This window comes from Fundulus heteroclitus, chromosome 3 (genome assembly GCF_011125445.2).
Source record: "Fundulus heteroclitus isolate FHET01 chromosome 3, MU-UCD_Fhet_4.1, whole genome shotgun sequence".
Classification (NCBI taxonomy): domain Eukaryota; kingdom Metazoa; phylum Chordata; class Actinopteri; order Cyprinodontiformes; family Fundulidae; genus Fundulus; species Fundulus heteroclitus.
In genome coordinates, this window is record NC_046363.1 from 38,867,205 (window position 1) to 38,883,393 (window position 16,189).

Below are 16,189 nucleotides of genomic sequence, written 5' to 3' on the forward strand. Positions count from 1 at the left end.
GTTCATTCATTATGATTTTGTATTCTTGTTAGGTTCTGTTATCCTCCTGTCCCTGTCATATCATTGCTTTCTCACTCTCCCTCAGCCTAATTATAGTCACATCTTTCACCTGTGCTGTTGCTTTCACCTGCCTGCCTCTCTGTCTCCTCTTCTATTTATTCTGCCACATTCCTCTTACACTTTGCCAGGTCCTCTGTTATTCTCCCCGTGTTTCTGATTTTTGCCATCGCCTGCCTTGCCTGTAGGTTGTGTTATCTTCTTTTAATAAATTGTCATCATTCATTCATTGTACAGAGGTTGTTTGTGTTTGTTGTGTATTATATTTGCAAGGCATGCTGTTTAAGAATGCTGGTATAACTCACTTCCTTTACTGTTGTTCTATAAAACCACACTTAACCTAGCAAATATTCATAAAAGAATAATGGACACAAAATGAGAGCTGTTTGGCTTTTAATGCTTGATAGTCAGGCTAATTACTGATGCATTTTTGATAGAACATGATTAACTGTAATAATAAATCACACTCATTCCTTACCAAACCAAAACTTGTCCTCTAGCTGTCCAATTGATGTAGGACTGCATCTGATAACATTACCACGTTTGCCCTTAGGTTTCACTTACTGTCATTACTACAACTGTAGGTCTCAGTCTTACTTAAGAAATAAGAAATTATAAAAACACAAGTTTTTAAGTAAAATTTTTATTTTTTATTTTTATTAAACAGAAGAGTTAGGTTTTAGAAAGTAACAAAACAAAGATTTTTTGCCAATATAAGCTTTATTCAAGCGTGGAGCCATAAACCTCAACCTCACAAAGAGTGAGGTAATCGTTTCCGTTGGGATTAACAATGTTCACGTAGCGTCCTTCCATCCCATTACACTGAAACTCATAAAGAACTTTTCCTGGGGAAACTATGATCTCAGCACATCTGTTAAAATAAACAGAACAACCATTAGTTACTAAATTTTTAAGACTGTAACATTTAATAAAATGAGCGGCGAGGCCAAAGAGCCCTCGGGCTGTATAGAATTTACATGGTGGACAGCCTTTTCTTTTACAAAATCAGAAAAGTGACTTTAGAAGCAGATTACCTGGGATTGTTGTTGCCGTCGTCGTCAAGAGAATCTCCAATGCGGATCTCGGTTTGGTTGAGTCGTTCTTCAGCTGCCTCAACCCGGTTGACGACGGTAACGGAAAACACTTTGCGTGTTTTACGCAAATCCAGTCGCCACCAGGGCATGTGATCGTAGTGTGTGTGCGAGCAAGAGCCCTTATCCCACTCGTTGTTGCGATTCCCGTCAATCGCGTTGTATGCAAAACCAAACTCAAACAGCGACGACTGTGTGGCTTTGCCTTGAAGGGAAAGTGTTGGATTTATTATAGTTATTCTACTTTTAATCTATATTCTAGTTATATTATGTTTCACTTATAACAACTAAATCACTATGCAATCTTATATTTTACTAATAACATTCTTAACCATTTAATGTTATATTATACTTATTACTGAAGTGTTATTTCTCCTTATATCAGAACACAAGCATGTGAGCAGTTGCAGGTTGCACCCAATTGTATCTTGCAGCTGCCTGTGGAAGATAAAGAAGTTACTCCCATAACAATGAATGCTGTTGTTGTGTATTGGTTCCCTGCCTAATAGATTTCAACTGGTTTGTTCCCCTTCCCTCAGCAGTTGAAATCCTGTGTAACTAGGGCGTTCCAATTTTCAATAAAAAGCCTGGCGAGCGGAGACTGCTTCAGAGTGGTTTGGAGGATTGTAAACTGAGCAGTCTCCGAGCACTCTCCTTGCAAGATCAACATAACTGATTCTCTGTGTCTTCTTTGTGCAGGTTGCTGAATAAGATGTTTGGTGTTTAAACCTAACATTAAATGGTCCTTCGAGCCGGAGTTCAACATACCTAACGATCCCAGCAGGTAAAGTGAGGTTCCAGCAAGTCTGTGGCCACAGCACTAAGACCCTTTCCGGGACTGGTCCCTCCTTTACGGGCTGGGATCCGAAGGTTGAAGAATTCCAGAGACACAGAGAATTGTGAGTAGAATTTCGTTAAAGAGGAATGAGTGAACATTTCAGATAAAAAACAGTTAAAGTCCGCAGGAGGACAGACTCCTCTAGTTTAAACTAACTAGTTAAATTCTGTGAAGGACGGCGGAGTCCTCTGTTTTCTGAGAAACAAGATAAAAACCCTGACAATCCTAGGCACTATCAGGTAGCAGATAAAAAACAGTTAAAGTCCGCAGGAGGACAGACTCCTCTAGTTTAAACAAACTAGTTAAATTCTGTGAAGGACGGCGGAGTCCTCTGTTTTAAAAAAATAGGAAATCTAAACAGTTAAAGTCCGCAGGAGGACAGACTCCTCTAGTTTAAACTAACTAGTTAAATTCTGTGAAGGACGGCGGCGTCCTCTGTGTTAGATTAAAAGTAAGAGCTCAAAAGTGTGACTGTGTGTGTGTGAGGAAATACAAATACCACTAGGTATTTTATTTCATACCAAAACAGGCAAGAACAAATATGACGAGCTTTTGTGGATGCATGTAGGCAAGAAAACTCCACCTTGAAGGTTGAAGTGAGTTTTACCACAAACAGTTATTGATCGTCATCTTGTCTAAATAAACCCAGTGTTAGAACACAGCAGGTGTTGCAACCCACTGGGTCCAAACATTCACCAAAATGGGAAAGGGACAAAGTGAACAAAAATGCGAGCTACTCAAGAACTTACATGTAAAGATTGGAAAGTTGTTGAGAAAGAAGATAAAGCAGCAATTGTGCCCTTATGTTATTAGATAAAAAAAAAAGGTACAACTTCAATGGCAAACTATCCACTTCTGGCATAAACGAACTACAGGAAAAAATTAAATTAAAAATGCAAAAACAAGGAGAAGCAAATGGCAAAAGAAGGTCTTGCCCAGACCCAAGTCTGGATAACAAACAGCAGGACCCACTCTGATCAAATTTAACATTTAGCTACATGGGTAAAATAATACAATTCAGGTTTAAGAGGTGACTTAACAAACAGAAAATAGCAAAAATTCCAGAAGGCTATCATTAATAAATCGGGAAATTTAAAGGGGAAATACAGAGCAACACTCTGGGAGTTTTTTTTTTTAGAACAAGGAGGTTTCGTATAAAAAAAAAAAAAAAGAGAGAGACATCTCGCAGAACACTACGCGCAAGCTGTCTGTCTGTCTTGTACAACATATTGTGTCTGTGGAAATGAGATCATTTTGTTTGAGTGAGTGGGGGAGAGACCACTTGGATCCGCGGAGATTGATGTCTGTGCGCAAATGGGTTTTTGTGTGTAAGTCTGTGTGTGTAGATTTGTGCGTATGACAGAGCTGAGAATAGCAACTGAAGCGTAAGAGAATTACGATGCATTTGATTGAAACTGGGGATAAAGGTTTTGTTTTTGTGTTATTTGGGTGCCTAATTATGGAATACAGTTAACCAGAGCCGTGGGGAAAGTATTCAGTTACACTATTAATGCACGAAGCTTGTATTTGACAATGGATTCATGACAGCTGTAAAAAATAATAGAGTAGGGTCTTTTTATATTGTAATGTTATAACTTTATTAACTTGGCAAACAGCATGTGGGGAGATTATATGGGAGAAGTGGAGCTGGATGGAATATGTGTTGGGGAGACTTTTTACACTGATCTGAGGCGAACCATGGGGGGACAGTTTGACCTAAAGCAGGACAATAGATATGATAAACAAACCTGACCATGATTTAAACATCTGAATGTGTTGGACGAAGAATTAACGGTTCCTGGTGACACCCCCAGGAACAACACATTATTAGAAACACCCATCAACCATGCGCGTCATCTGTTACTACACCTACAGCTCCAACATCGCTGAAAACAGCCGAGGATTGGTCGCTGATAGTTGATATGTCCCGCCTGCTGCTCAGGGCGCAGCCCTCCCCTCTAGAGGCAGACTTGCTGTCTCTGCATTTGACAAACTAAGGGACCGCTCAGGAATATGTGTTTGAGAAAGAGAGTAAATAATAAATGAATAATAAAACTTATATCTGTGTTTAGGAGTTAAAAAATATTTCAGCATGAAATATTTATTTATTCACTCATTTTGTTTATACATTGTGTAAACATCAGGGCGTAATAATTTGTGATTTAGCTCATTATTGGCTATAGTTCATCATTTTATGGCACCAGAATGTTGTCATTCCAATTCTGAAAAGTACGTAAAAAGAAAAATAGTTTTTGTATAAGCATAATTTTAACTAGTGTGGTTTATTGCAAAAGTGCATATTAAAATTCCCAAATGAGCTTTTATATTTTCAGAAATAAAAAGATAGAATACGAAATTAATTGAAATTAAAATGTTAATAGTTTGAAAGCCCTAGTTTAAATATAATACACTAGACTTAAATCTGGTTGATCTAAGGAAAGCAGGAATTAGCTCACTAACAACTTCTGCTAATTGTAGGTCTAGGAATCACCAGTTAGCAGAACCAAAAGTTAAAAGTTAAAATGGAACTTAAAGCTGTTTGGTAAAAGTACAACCCGGTTGATTAGATAGATTTTATCAGCCCTACGTCTAGTCATGTATCAGTTTTACAGTTATCCTCAGATGGAGTTGCTGATGTTTAAGAATTTATGAAGAATGTTACTGGTTTAAATCGTTTTACCACAGAAGTTAAACTTTGCAGAGCGACAGAAATCAACAGGAACAAAAAAGGATTTGGAAAAATTAAAGGGCAGATCCCAAAGTATTTCTTTAATGTAAACACATTCTCTAAATTAGATAATTTGATGGCGAGCATCATGACTGTCAAGCTTTAGCCGAACAGACAGCCAAAAGCAGGGCTGATCTGAAGGACGTTCCCCTGACTGAGGGAGAAACATTGTTTGTAGATGGCTCATCCAAAAAGGATGACAAAAGCAAAACAAGAACTGGCTACTCTGTAGTCACCGCTGACACAGTACTAAAAAGCTTTTTCTTTGCTACAGCACTACTCTGCCCAAGCTGCAGAATTAGTGGCCTTGACTGAGGCCTGTAAACTCATGAAAGGAAAAAAAGTAACCATTTACACTGACAGCCTGTATGCCTTTGCAACCACACACACATTTGCCCAACATTGGAAAAATAGAGGCATGATAACATCGACTTGCAGACGAAACTGCCAAAACAGCTGCAATGACAGATACTTTCGTGTGCACACTTTCTATGGACCCTGAGCCTTTAACTCATGATGTTTTAAGGGAAATGCAAAACCAGGCCCCACAACAAGAAATAAAACTGTGGCAGCACAATGGTGCTGTACAGACAGATGGCTTGTACACCTGACCAGCAAATAAACCCATTCTGCCTGAAAATCTCTATAAATGGGCAGCAATTTTGAGCCATGGGAAGTCCCATGTCTCAACAGGAGGGATGGTGGGGTTAATAAACAAAGTATACACCACCTATGGATTTAATTCTTATTCAAAAAATTTTTGTAGATCATTTCTGATATGTGCAAAACACAATGCTCAGGGGAACCTGAGACCAAAAAGAGGTCAGTTTCCAAAACCTGATTATCCGTTTCAACATCTACACATGGACTTTATTGAATTAAGTCCTAGTGAAGGGAAAAAATTTTGTCTGGTAATAGTTGATTCATTTTCCAAATGGATAGAACTATTTCCCACAAAACATCCAGATGCGTTAACAGTGGCAAAAGCTTTATGTAAAGACATTATCCCTCGTTATGGGATACCAGAAAAAATCTACAGCGATAATGGATCACATTTTGTGAACCAAATCATTGTTAAAATAGGCCAAGCCTTTCATATAGACTTAAAAAACCATTGTTCATATCATCCTCAGAGTGCGGGCTTAGTTGAGATAACTAACGGAACAATAAAGAACAGACTAAGAAAGTGCATGGAAGAAACAGGAAGGCCGTGGACTCAGTGCCTAGACCTTGTTAAACTGCACATAAACATTACTAGCACAAATGGCCTGACACCCTATGAAATGGTGTTTGGTAAACCATATAGACTGCCCTATTTTGAGAACAAATGGGAAACTGATGATGAAAGCACTCTAGCAGACTATATGAGAAAAATGCTGGAAAAACACAAACAAGTGACAGAACAAACTGACAGTGTTATAACTTCTGTGTCTCCGCGGGAAAACCAGTTAGTTGAACCAGGGGACTGGGTTCTGATAAAAAGCATAAAGAAGAAACATTGGCATTCACCTAAGTGGGAAGGACCTTTCCAGGTTTTGCTGACCACTGGAACTGCTGTAAAGATTACAGAGCGGAGCACTTGGATTCACTTAACACATTGCAAAAGAATCATTAAACATGACTAAGGTCACAATTTCCATTATTGCATTCAATTTGACTGTATTAGTCTGCCTCCTAGTGATTGCTTTGTGGTATCTGTTGTAGTATTGTAATTCTTCAACGACCCTCAGAGTAAGTCCGTTGTACAAAGGGGGTTGTATTTCTAGTATACAATCGTCTCAAATCGGTGAAGATTGTCCACACCTCTGCCGAGGGGTCTTTAGGAAGGATTTCAATCTGCAAACAGAATGCTAACTGAAAAAGGGAAAAGACTTGTGTGGTTGGGGATAGCCATCCTAACCGTGGCAGCAGTAGTTATATGGCTATGGGAAGCTCAAATTCTTCATGGAACTAAAAGAGCCAGAGAACCAAGAAGAGTGGGCCACTACAATCCTAAACCTTCCCAAATTATGAAACTATTACAAAATCCATGTAAAGAGTCGAAAGATGACAAAAGAACTGAAGAGCTATATTTTTATCAGAATAATAAGATCCGGACTGTGATTAGTTTTAATAAAGACCAATTCAAGATAGGAGGTTACAAAGCTTCTGATTGGAAAGGTTACAAATGGTATTTAGATGGCACAGGAATGAAACAGACAGGGCACAATTGGGAAAATGTGTTTGAGACAACAGATCATACGTGGAGACAAAACACATATGGTACGAGTAACATTGCCAGACAGTGGAAAGGAAAGGTGAAACTAACTGATGCCAGTAATACTATTTTCCTGACGATAAATACCACCCATAAACCTTTTGGAAAACCAGCCAGTTTCAGAAAATTTAAAGATCCGTGCATTACCTTGTTTTTCTGCCCAAACCTGACAACAATAATGATGCCTGAAGTTACTTTAGGACAAAAAACTGTCTCTCCAATAACTCCACACATATATGTAGATCCTACTGCAGATGATTGGTTCAAAATTACCACAGGAATGTCCGGAAAAAGCAATAATTGGCTTTTAATGGTGGAACAAGCTGCTCATACTGTATCCACAGGTTGTTTAGTTTGTATGGGTCCCAGACCCTTGCTACAGGTTGTACCAGCAACAATGACTCCTGAATGTCTGACTGAAATAATGAATAACACAGTGCCTTCTGGAAACTGTACATTCTGGGACACTATTTACCCTCTAACTACTGAAGATAAAGGAAAACCGCTGTTTTCAAAACATGTGGCTCCAGGTAACTTCACATGTGTAAATAGAACTGGATCAGGCAAAAAATTAGGAAAGTTAAATGAGACCCAGTGTACAGAAATACTTTCAGTAAACATAACTTTCAAACCTGTAGCACGTAGTGACATCTGGTGGTGGTGTGGTGATAATAGATTGTTTGACAAACTCCCTTATAACACCATTGGCCTTTGTGCATCTGTGACATTGATTTTGCCAGTTTCTATAACTCCATTTACAGTATGGGAATTATTGACCGCAGTGAAAAGTGTTTTTCCACACACTTGGCAAAAAAGAAACAAGAGAGCAGTACAAGGTTGGAGTGAGGACGATCCAACTTATATTGATAGCATAGGAGTTCCCCGCGGAGTTCCAGATGAGTACAAAATCGTAAATCAGATTGCAGCAGGATTTGAATCTTTTTTTTTGTTGGTGGTGCACTATAAATAAAAACGTAGACAGGATCAACTACATCCATTATAACGTTCAGAGATTAGGTAATAAAACAGAACAAGGTTTTGCAGCCATCCATGAACAACTGTCAGCTACCTCTATAATGGCTTTCCAGAACAGAATTGCTGTTGATATGCTCCTAGCAGAAAAAGGAGGTGTCTGTGCCATCTTTGGAGAACAGTGTTGTACCTTTATTCCAAATAACACTGCGGCAGATGGCAGCTTGACAAAGGCCCTAGAAGGCCTCCGTTCCTTAAACAGCAAAATGAAAGACCATTCTGGAGTTGATACATCTATGTGGGATGGCTTTGGAGAAATGTTTGGAAAATACAAACAGTTAATGGTATCAATTTTAATGTCTATTGCTGTGTTTGCAGCTATTCTGACCTTATGTGGATGTTGTTGTATTCCGTGTATAAGAACATTGTGCACTAGAGTGATAACAACAGCCATACAGCCCGTAAAAGAGGAAATGTATGCGCTGCTTGCAACTGAAAAATCACCAGCTGATTCTGAAAATGAAGACGAAGAGACATCTCTTAATTTTCCAGACCTGTATCCTGATCCCGACGACTGTGACGACCTCTGGGTGTAACCTTTAAGTTGTGAATGAATTTATGGTTGAAAATCTGACAAGAAGAGACCAATAAAGGATGAAACATAGCTTAAAGTGAATAAACAGGAGGGTAATGTTGGATTTATTATAGTTATTCTACTTTTAATCTATATTCTAGTTATATTATGTTTCACTTATAACAACTAAATCACTATGCAATCTTATATTTTACTAATAACATTCTTAACCATTTAATGTTATATTATACTTATTACTGAAGTGTTATTTCTCCTTATATCAGAACACAAGCATGTGAGCAGTTGCAGGTTGCACCCAATTGTATCTTGCAGCTGCCTGTGGAAGATAAAGAAGTTACTCCCATAACAATGAATGCTGTTGTTGTGTATTGGTTCCCTGCCTAATAGATTTCAACTGGTTTGTTCCCCTTCCCTCAGCAGTTGAAATCCTGTGTAACTAGGGCGTTCCAATTTTCAATAAAAAGCCTGGCGAGCGGAGACTGCTTCAGAGTGGTTTGGAGGATTGTAAACTGAGCAGTCTCCGAGCACTCTCCTTGCAAGATCAACATAACTGATTCTCTGTGTCTTCTTTGTGCAGGTTGCTGAATAAGATGTTTGGTGTTTAAACCTAACAGAAAGGTTCTCACCTGTTAAAGGAAATGGCAAAATAGACTAAAAGATCTACAAGAATTTAAATGAAAATCAGACATGTTTCCATGTTTTGTGATCAGCTCTGGAAGTGCAGGTTTTATCATAATATGGAACCAATTTTACCCATGTTTTCATTGTGCAATATGTTATGTATTCATATTGCATTGTATTGTATTCATGAATTCTGTCTGAAGGACTTAGTTCATACAAAAGTGTCTTCGTTATTGTCTTGACACGATAATCCTCAGCCTGTATATTGTGCATGATCAGCAGACGCTGGATAGAGGGGATGAATTGCGGTGTGTGTAGTCGACGCATGATGCGGTAAAATTGTTGCTGATAATAATCTTCGTTACCCACCCCCAAGCACATTTCAGTATAAGGACAACGCAAAGTGCTTTATATTAATAAAACACAGAAAATTAACAGAATAAACTGTGGAACCAACTCCCAGATTCTGTCTGTGAGGTATATATCCTGTCTATTTTTAAGACCAGGCTTAAAACTTTCCTTTTTGATAAAGCTTACAGTTAAAGTGGCTTAGGTTTCCCTGTGCTAGTTCTGTAGTTATGCTGCTATAGGCTTAGGCTGCTGAGGACATAAAGAGCATATTCCCTCATTGTGCTACTTTTTCTTACTGCTCTCCAGTTTTATAAAATTTGCTGTTCTTTTCTTTTCATAATAGCTACACCTGGCCTAGCATTTGTTTAGCTGTGACAACATCCTGGCATCGGCTGAGCTACTGCTGCCAACAGATTCATGTTCTGATACAGTTGGCCCTGTCTTTCAGTGTTTAGCCCTGTTTCTCACATAGACATAGCTATAGGCGTAGCCTTTTCTGCAACTAACTGTATGTGCTTTCTTTCATAAACTTAACCTGAACGCCAGCCTCGAGCTTATCTGCTTAGCTGATTTTTTTCCCCTGGTGAAGCCGCTGATTAAACTAGTGCTGCCATTACCCCTTTACTTTTCTATAACATAAAACATACTCTTGGATCACTGTTTCTATCTACTTTTTATGTGTATGCTCGGTCTTCTCAAACCTAAAATCAGTCGTGGAAGGGGGCAGCTAACACTGAGCTTGGTCCTGCTGGTGATTTCTACCTGTTGAAGTAGAGTATGTCTACTTCAACATGCATCCTTGGTATGATGTATTGCCACAACGTCAACAATGCAATGTTTTTTTTTTTTTTTTTGTTCTTCATGTACAGCACTTTGAATTGTCTTGCTACTGAGAGCCGTTTTATAAATAAACCTGAAGTGCAAGTGACTCTCCGTTGTCGCCACATGCTCATCCCATCTAGTAGGAGTGAATGCTGCATGTCAATAACTCAATTCAATCCAATGATTTCTTCAAACGGAATTTTTTTTTGGATCAGTTTGTCTTTATTATTTGATTGAATAAACTTTGCCTTCAAATGATGTTATAAACTGGTGCTATATAAATAAAATGTTGAACTCAATTAAGTCCAACATCTTTCTATGAGCCCTGCGATAAACTGGCGACCTGTCCAGGGTGTACCCCACCTCTCGCCCATTGAATGCTGGAGGTAGGCACTAGCAACCCCTGCGACTTCAAAAGGGATAGACGGATGGATGGATCTTTCTATGAATAATACTCATATCATGTCTCCATTTGCCTAAAATTACACCACAATTGCCAATCACATGGTAGTGATTGCCTGAATTAAGGTATCTGAACATGATAAAGATGACTTGCTGATGTTCAAACACCATCAGAATGTTGAAAAAAAAATCAGTTTTGTTTCCATTCTGGAACTTTGTTGTTGTTGTTGTTTTTTTTTTTTTGTTTCTGGGTAAGTGTTTAAAAGATTACCATTTCTATATCAGTCCATTTCAATTTGAGGATAAAGGTCATATCTACCATCTCCATGTTTAAAGAAAAATAACAAAAATGTCTCAAGACTTGGGCTGTACCCAACCTAAAATTTACACAAAAACAGGACATTCATAGAAAAATGATCACTCTTACTTAAACAAAAGATGCCTGAAACCTCTCACCTGTTGGGGTGCGGTAGCCATAGACCTCTACTTCACAGAGTGTTAGAATTTTGTCTGAACCAGCTATCATAACTGTGACAAAACGTCCCTCCTTTGGGCCAGGAATATCTATTCTATGAGAATTCCCACTTTGAATTTCAGAGATTGTAGCAACCCTGAAAGAAAATAACTTTGTCAGTGATTTTCCAGTTCTAGTCAGAGTACTCTCTCTAATTGCTTAAGTTTAAAAAGAAGTGCTCATCAAATACTTAACAGTGTGAGGAGGGTCCCTACTTCACCCTGTCAAGTGTTTTATGAGCACTTCATTTTGTAGGAAGGTGTCCCTTTCAGACAAGGAGCTGTATCTTAACGGGGAGATGGAAATTCTGGAGGATTTGCTCATTTATGCTTATTTCTTTTGCTACATCTAATTTGTTATCTAGCTGTCTTGCTATTTTCTTTTTTCCCAAGTGCTAAAAAATAAAGTATTTCAATACATAAAAAAAGAAATAGTACATGTTAGCTACCTTCCAAAAGCCCTTACTTCATTTTGTAAATTAACCTTTAAGTTAGTAAGACATGTTGTGTGATCTCATTTGATATAGCGTTAAAAACTGATAATATCATGTGTGATTACAAAAACTCGGATGACTTAAAAATTTTTGCATTTAAATCCAGACAAGACAGAAGTTGTTTTTGGACCAGATTATTTGAAAAAGGAACTGCTTACTCAATCATTTAATTTGCATGGGATTAAATTGGAATATTGGTTTTAAATCAAATAACATTAGTGTTATTTTGACCTGAAATTGTAAGTTAAATCACATAATAAACATGTTTCTAGGACTTCCTTCTTCCACCTCCACAATATTGTCAGAAATAGAAATATTCTGTCAAGGAGTGATACTGAAAAACACGTCTATGCATTAGTTAGTTTAAGGCTCATCGTAAAAAATAGGAAGTCCACAAAGCGCAGTAAAACAGCTTTAGGTTATTCAAACAACTGCAGCAATAGTTATGATGAAAATTTAAAAGGATTTCTCTTATTTTAGCTTCCCTTCTGCTCCCTTTAGATGTTTCTTCACTTGATGTCTGTTTGCTTGCTTTTTTCCAGTCTTAACTTCTTATCTGTCAGCCAACTATGTAAAGTAGTTAAACTAAACTACTTTATATCAGTGATAAGCAATACATTTTTATTTTTGCCTTTTGTCTTTTAAATCATTTCAAGAGGAAGGCCAGATGACTATAGCAGCAGCTGTCACTTTCCCTGGTAACACAAGCTAATCAGTATAAGATGTTTACTAAGACAATAGTAGTGATGGAAAAAAGTCATTTGGCTTAAGTGAATTCAGAAGTAAAGGCTGAGTATGGAAACAAAACAATGCAACCAATAATTCAAAACAGTGAAAAGACCTACATACAGCTAACCAGCACCACCAAGAAACAGAATGCTGATGTAAATGAGAGTGAACCGACCAACAGCCCTCGATGAAACTCTCTCAACACAAGGCCAAGGAATATTTCCCTTCTTTTCAGAATATGGAAGATGGCTAATGGAAGATCCCTGCAACTACATAAAACAGCTCTGTCAGCACTTCAGAGAAACATTTCTTCAACCGCAGAACAAAGAAGAAAACTGTAGTGGACTGTGATCAGAACACATGATAGAATCAAACCATCTGAGAACACAAGAAAAGACTGACTCTATGAAGGACACCTCATCTTCAACAACCATCAAGAGATATTAGACTCTGTTTCACTCCAAACAACTTAAAGAACCCTAATAATTGAGCCGTAAATGAGATTCAATGCATTTACAGTGTGAAAACACCATAGTACTTTGTTTTGTCAATAAAATGCCTTGCTCTATTGGAGGTTTCTTCCTGTTAAAGGGAAGTTTTCCTTTCCACTGTTGCTACATGCACTCTCATAATAAGAGCCTGCTGCAAAGACAAAGACACAATGCAAGCAACTGACCACTGTTGCTACATACATGCTCATCCAGGATGAGTTATTTGATGTAGTCTGCTGGGTTTCCTTAGTCATAAAAATAATGTTAATCTTTTTTGAATATTAAACTTAAAATTGTTTAATACCAAACACCCTGCTTGAATAAGCAGGTATAGATGATGGATAGTACTGAATTGAATTAAAATGATTACTCACAGTGGGTTTGCAGCACCGTTGAGTGTTAAAGAGTTTCCGATGTGAATATTTGCCCCATTGATGCGATCGTGACAACAGTCTCCTCTATTGGTGATGATGATATGGGTGATTGTATACGAGTCCAGCAGGTCCACTCTCCACCAAGGGTTGGTTTGGCTTGCAGTGTGGGAGCAAGATCCATCTTTGAAGTTGGAATTTCTGTTCCCATCGATGGCATTGGAGGCAGCTCCAAAAACATCCCATTCTCCCTCATAACGCTGAGACTGAGTTGCTTTGCCACGCAAAGCCACATTTGCTAAAAAATAAAAAAATAAAGATCTTACTGCTGATTATTTTGATAAGTTCTGGTAGGATTGACATAGTTAATTCCAAAATTAAAAACATTTCAAATAACTGCAGATGTCTATTTATTGATTATTGCGTAATTGATTATGTTTTGTCTTTTTCCTACTGCTATCTTTCAAAATTTTAGAGATCTTTTTGATACAACTAGTGAAAAATGTAGTTTCTTCAAATGTTACTCAAAATTTTATTGATTTCTCCAGGATAGTGCTCCATGTCAAAAAGTTTCAATCATCTTAAACTATTTTTAGCATGATGATGGACTGCGGCAATTTCATCATCATCTACTAGATCATAATCCATTAGGGCACCATTTGGATGAGGTGGAATATTTGCATTGTAGATATGTAGTATACTAATCTGCAGCAACTACGCGATGGTATCATGTTAATATGTGCTCTAAACTCTCTAAGGGATGTTCTTGACCCATCTTTCTGAAAACCCCACGTGAATGGTTAAAGATGTATGTATAATAAATCTGTGACAAATCTCTATGTTAAGCAACATGTTACTGGATACAAAGTCACATCTGCATTTCAGAAAGTTCAAACATTTCTTACAACTGGTGCCAAACACTGTGAAGCTTAATTTGTCATAAGGGTCCAAAGATGGAGGCAAGCTGACAACATAGTTATGAGAAGGATAATAATATTTTGCTTCTAGAAAACTGTACCAACTGGCAGAATAACATTACCATGACTACATTGTATCACACGTAGGATTGAATTGGAATTTATGCAACCTTTCTAAATCTGTGTAAATTAATTGATTTGTTGTATCTGTAGATAAATTGAATGTATTTTTCTTGTAAAATGCCTTGAGGTGACTTATGTTGTATTTAAATAAACACAATTAAAAAGGGATTTGCAGCAGGAACATCATAAAGTTGAAGATTTGATTAATGTATCAGGAAAGGCCCCCGGAAGTTCACGAATTTGAATGGAACAGTGCATAATTTCTAGGCTGAGATAAAAAGTCTGAAAACCATTGAACCCATTACAGTAATATGGCAAACATGGCCAGAAAAGAACCAAACGACTGTATCTGACTTTAATGTGAACAAGACAATTTTCTTGTAGAAAGGATGAAAAAGTTTTTATTAACAGGTCAGCAATGTTATTTAAGCTGTAAAAAAACTCCTTCCAGAAATTTGCTCACACACTATAAAAAATGTTGGTACCATGCCTGCAAGAAAGATCTGAAAACAAACAGATTATACCTTAGATTTGGACCAATAGGGTCTGTGTACTAAACTGAATTGTGACGGGCACAAAAGTAACGTTTGATTGTGTTGAAAGTCAGATTTAAAGCCCATACGTGATCTAATGTCATCTAACTTAGAAAGGTGTTTCTCACAAATAGGGGTAATAAGGTTTGCTCCATGAAATTGATCATAAGCTAAGAAACCAACCAACTTGGTTGGTGGGTGGGGAACCCTAAAATTTAAAATGGTGGGTAGGAAGTCGGAGCTGCAGGGATTTTATGTCAAAATGTTAATGCTTTAGTTACATTTTTAATCTAAGTCTAAACAGTGGCTAGAAAACAGTAATGTTAACAGTCTCAACACATCCACCAATATTATTAAATCATACTTACGGTAATTTTGGGCTGAATACATTGTGAAAAACAGCAGCAGATAAAATAGGACAACTTGTCTCATGATCCTGCATAAAAAGCATGATAGAAATCATTACCCAATTAAAAGATTCTAAAATTCATCATATACATTAAGCTTCAGTTTAGGAAAATTATGATTATTTTTAATAACATTTCATTTTTGAAGTTGGTGTTATTTGAAATATGATAAATTCAGGCCAAAAACTTTAATGAAATATGTTAGAATTTCATATCTTACCCTACTTTCTTGAGGACAGATTTTCTGGAATTAGTGAACTTAATGTTTTGACTCACTAAACTGACTTCCTGACATAAATATCTGCTTTATTGTCCAATCATATATCAGAACCTAGTATACTCCTCTTTTCCCTGTGAGTTCAAGGGTTTTGCAGATTACCCTCAGTGTAAACAGTCCCATTTTAGATTGAAGTTATTTTTTGCCTTCACTATCCCCTCAGGAAGTTCCTTGTTGTCTTTATGTGTTGGTCAATTAGATTTAATCAATTGAGCTCAATATAATTGTAATATTTAAATCAATGAAATAGCTTTTAAAATATCACATTTAACCTATCATATCACACAACAAACCAAACTTCAACATACTTTAAATATTTTAAAGCGGTTGTAACTAAACATTGTGCTCAAATATTTGCCCAAGTTCAGTGCCCTGAACAGGGGGAGATTGGCGAAACCAGCAAGGCATTTGTAAAGAAAAGGTCTCCATACCCCCCTCCCTAACAAATGTGACACCGTAAAAAAGTAGGCAGTCTGAACCCTGGTACCACTGCACTTTTCTAAGCCCCATTCTGCACCTCAATTGTATTAGGTGGTTGGTCTTAATGTAGCTTCTTTCTTTAACAATGCCAGGTCATCACACAGTGTCCTGTTGTGCTGT

At 37.4% G+C, this 16,189-nt stretch overlaps 1 protein-coding gene across 1 annotated transcript; it reads right to left on the minus strand.

Annotated features, from left to right (window-relative positions):
- Window positions 1-745: 745 nt before the first annotated feature.
- On the minus strand, window positions 746-15,578 carry LOC105935539. Its single transcript, XM_036135356.1, has 6 exons — window positions 15,533-15,578; window positions 15,274-15,341; window positions 13,336-13,630; window positions 11,184-11,345; window positions 1,092-1,391; window positions 746-928 (listed from the first exon to the last, which is right to left on the minus strand). Exons 2-6 carry the CDS (start codon window positions 15,335-15,337, stop codon window positions 778-780), a joined length of 972 nt encoding a protein of 323 aa, XP_035991249.1. The 5' UTR covers window positions 15,338-15,341; window positions 15,533-15,578; the 3' UTR covers window positions 746-777.
- Window positions 15,579-16,189: the final 611 nt, after the last annotated feature.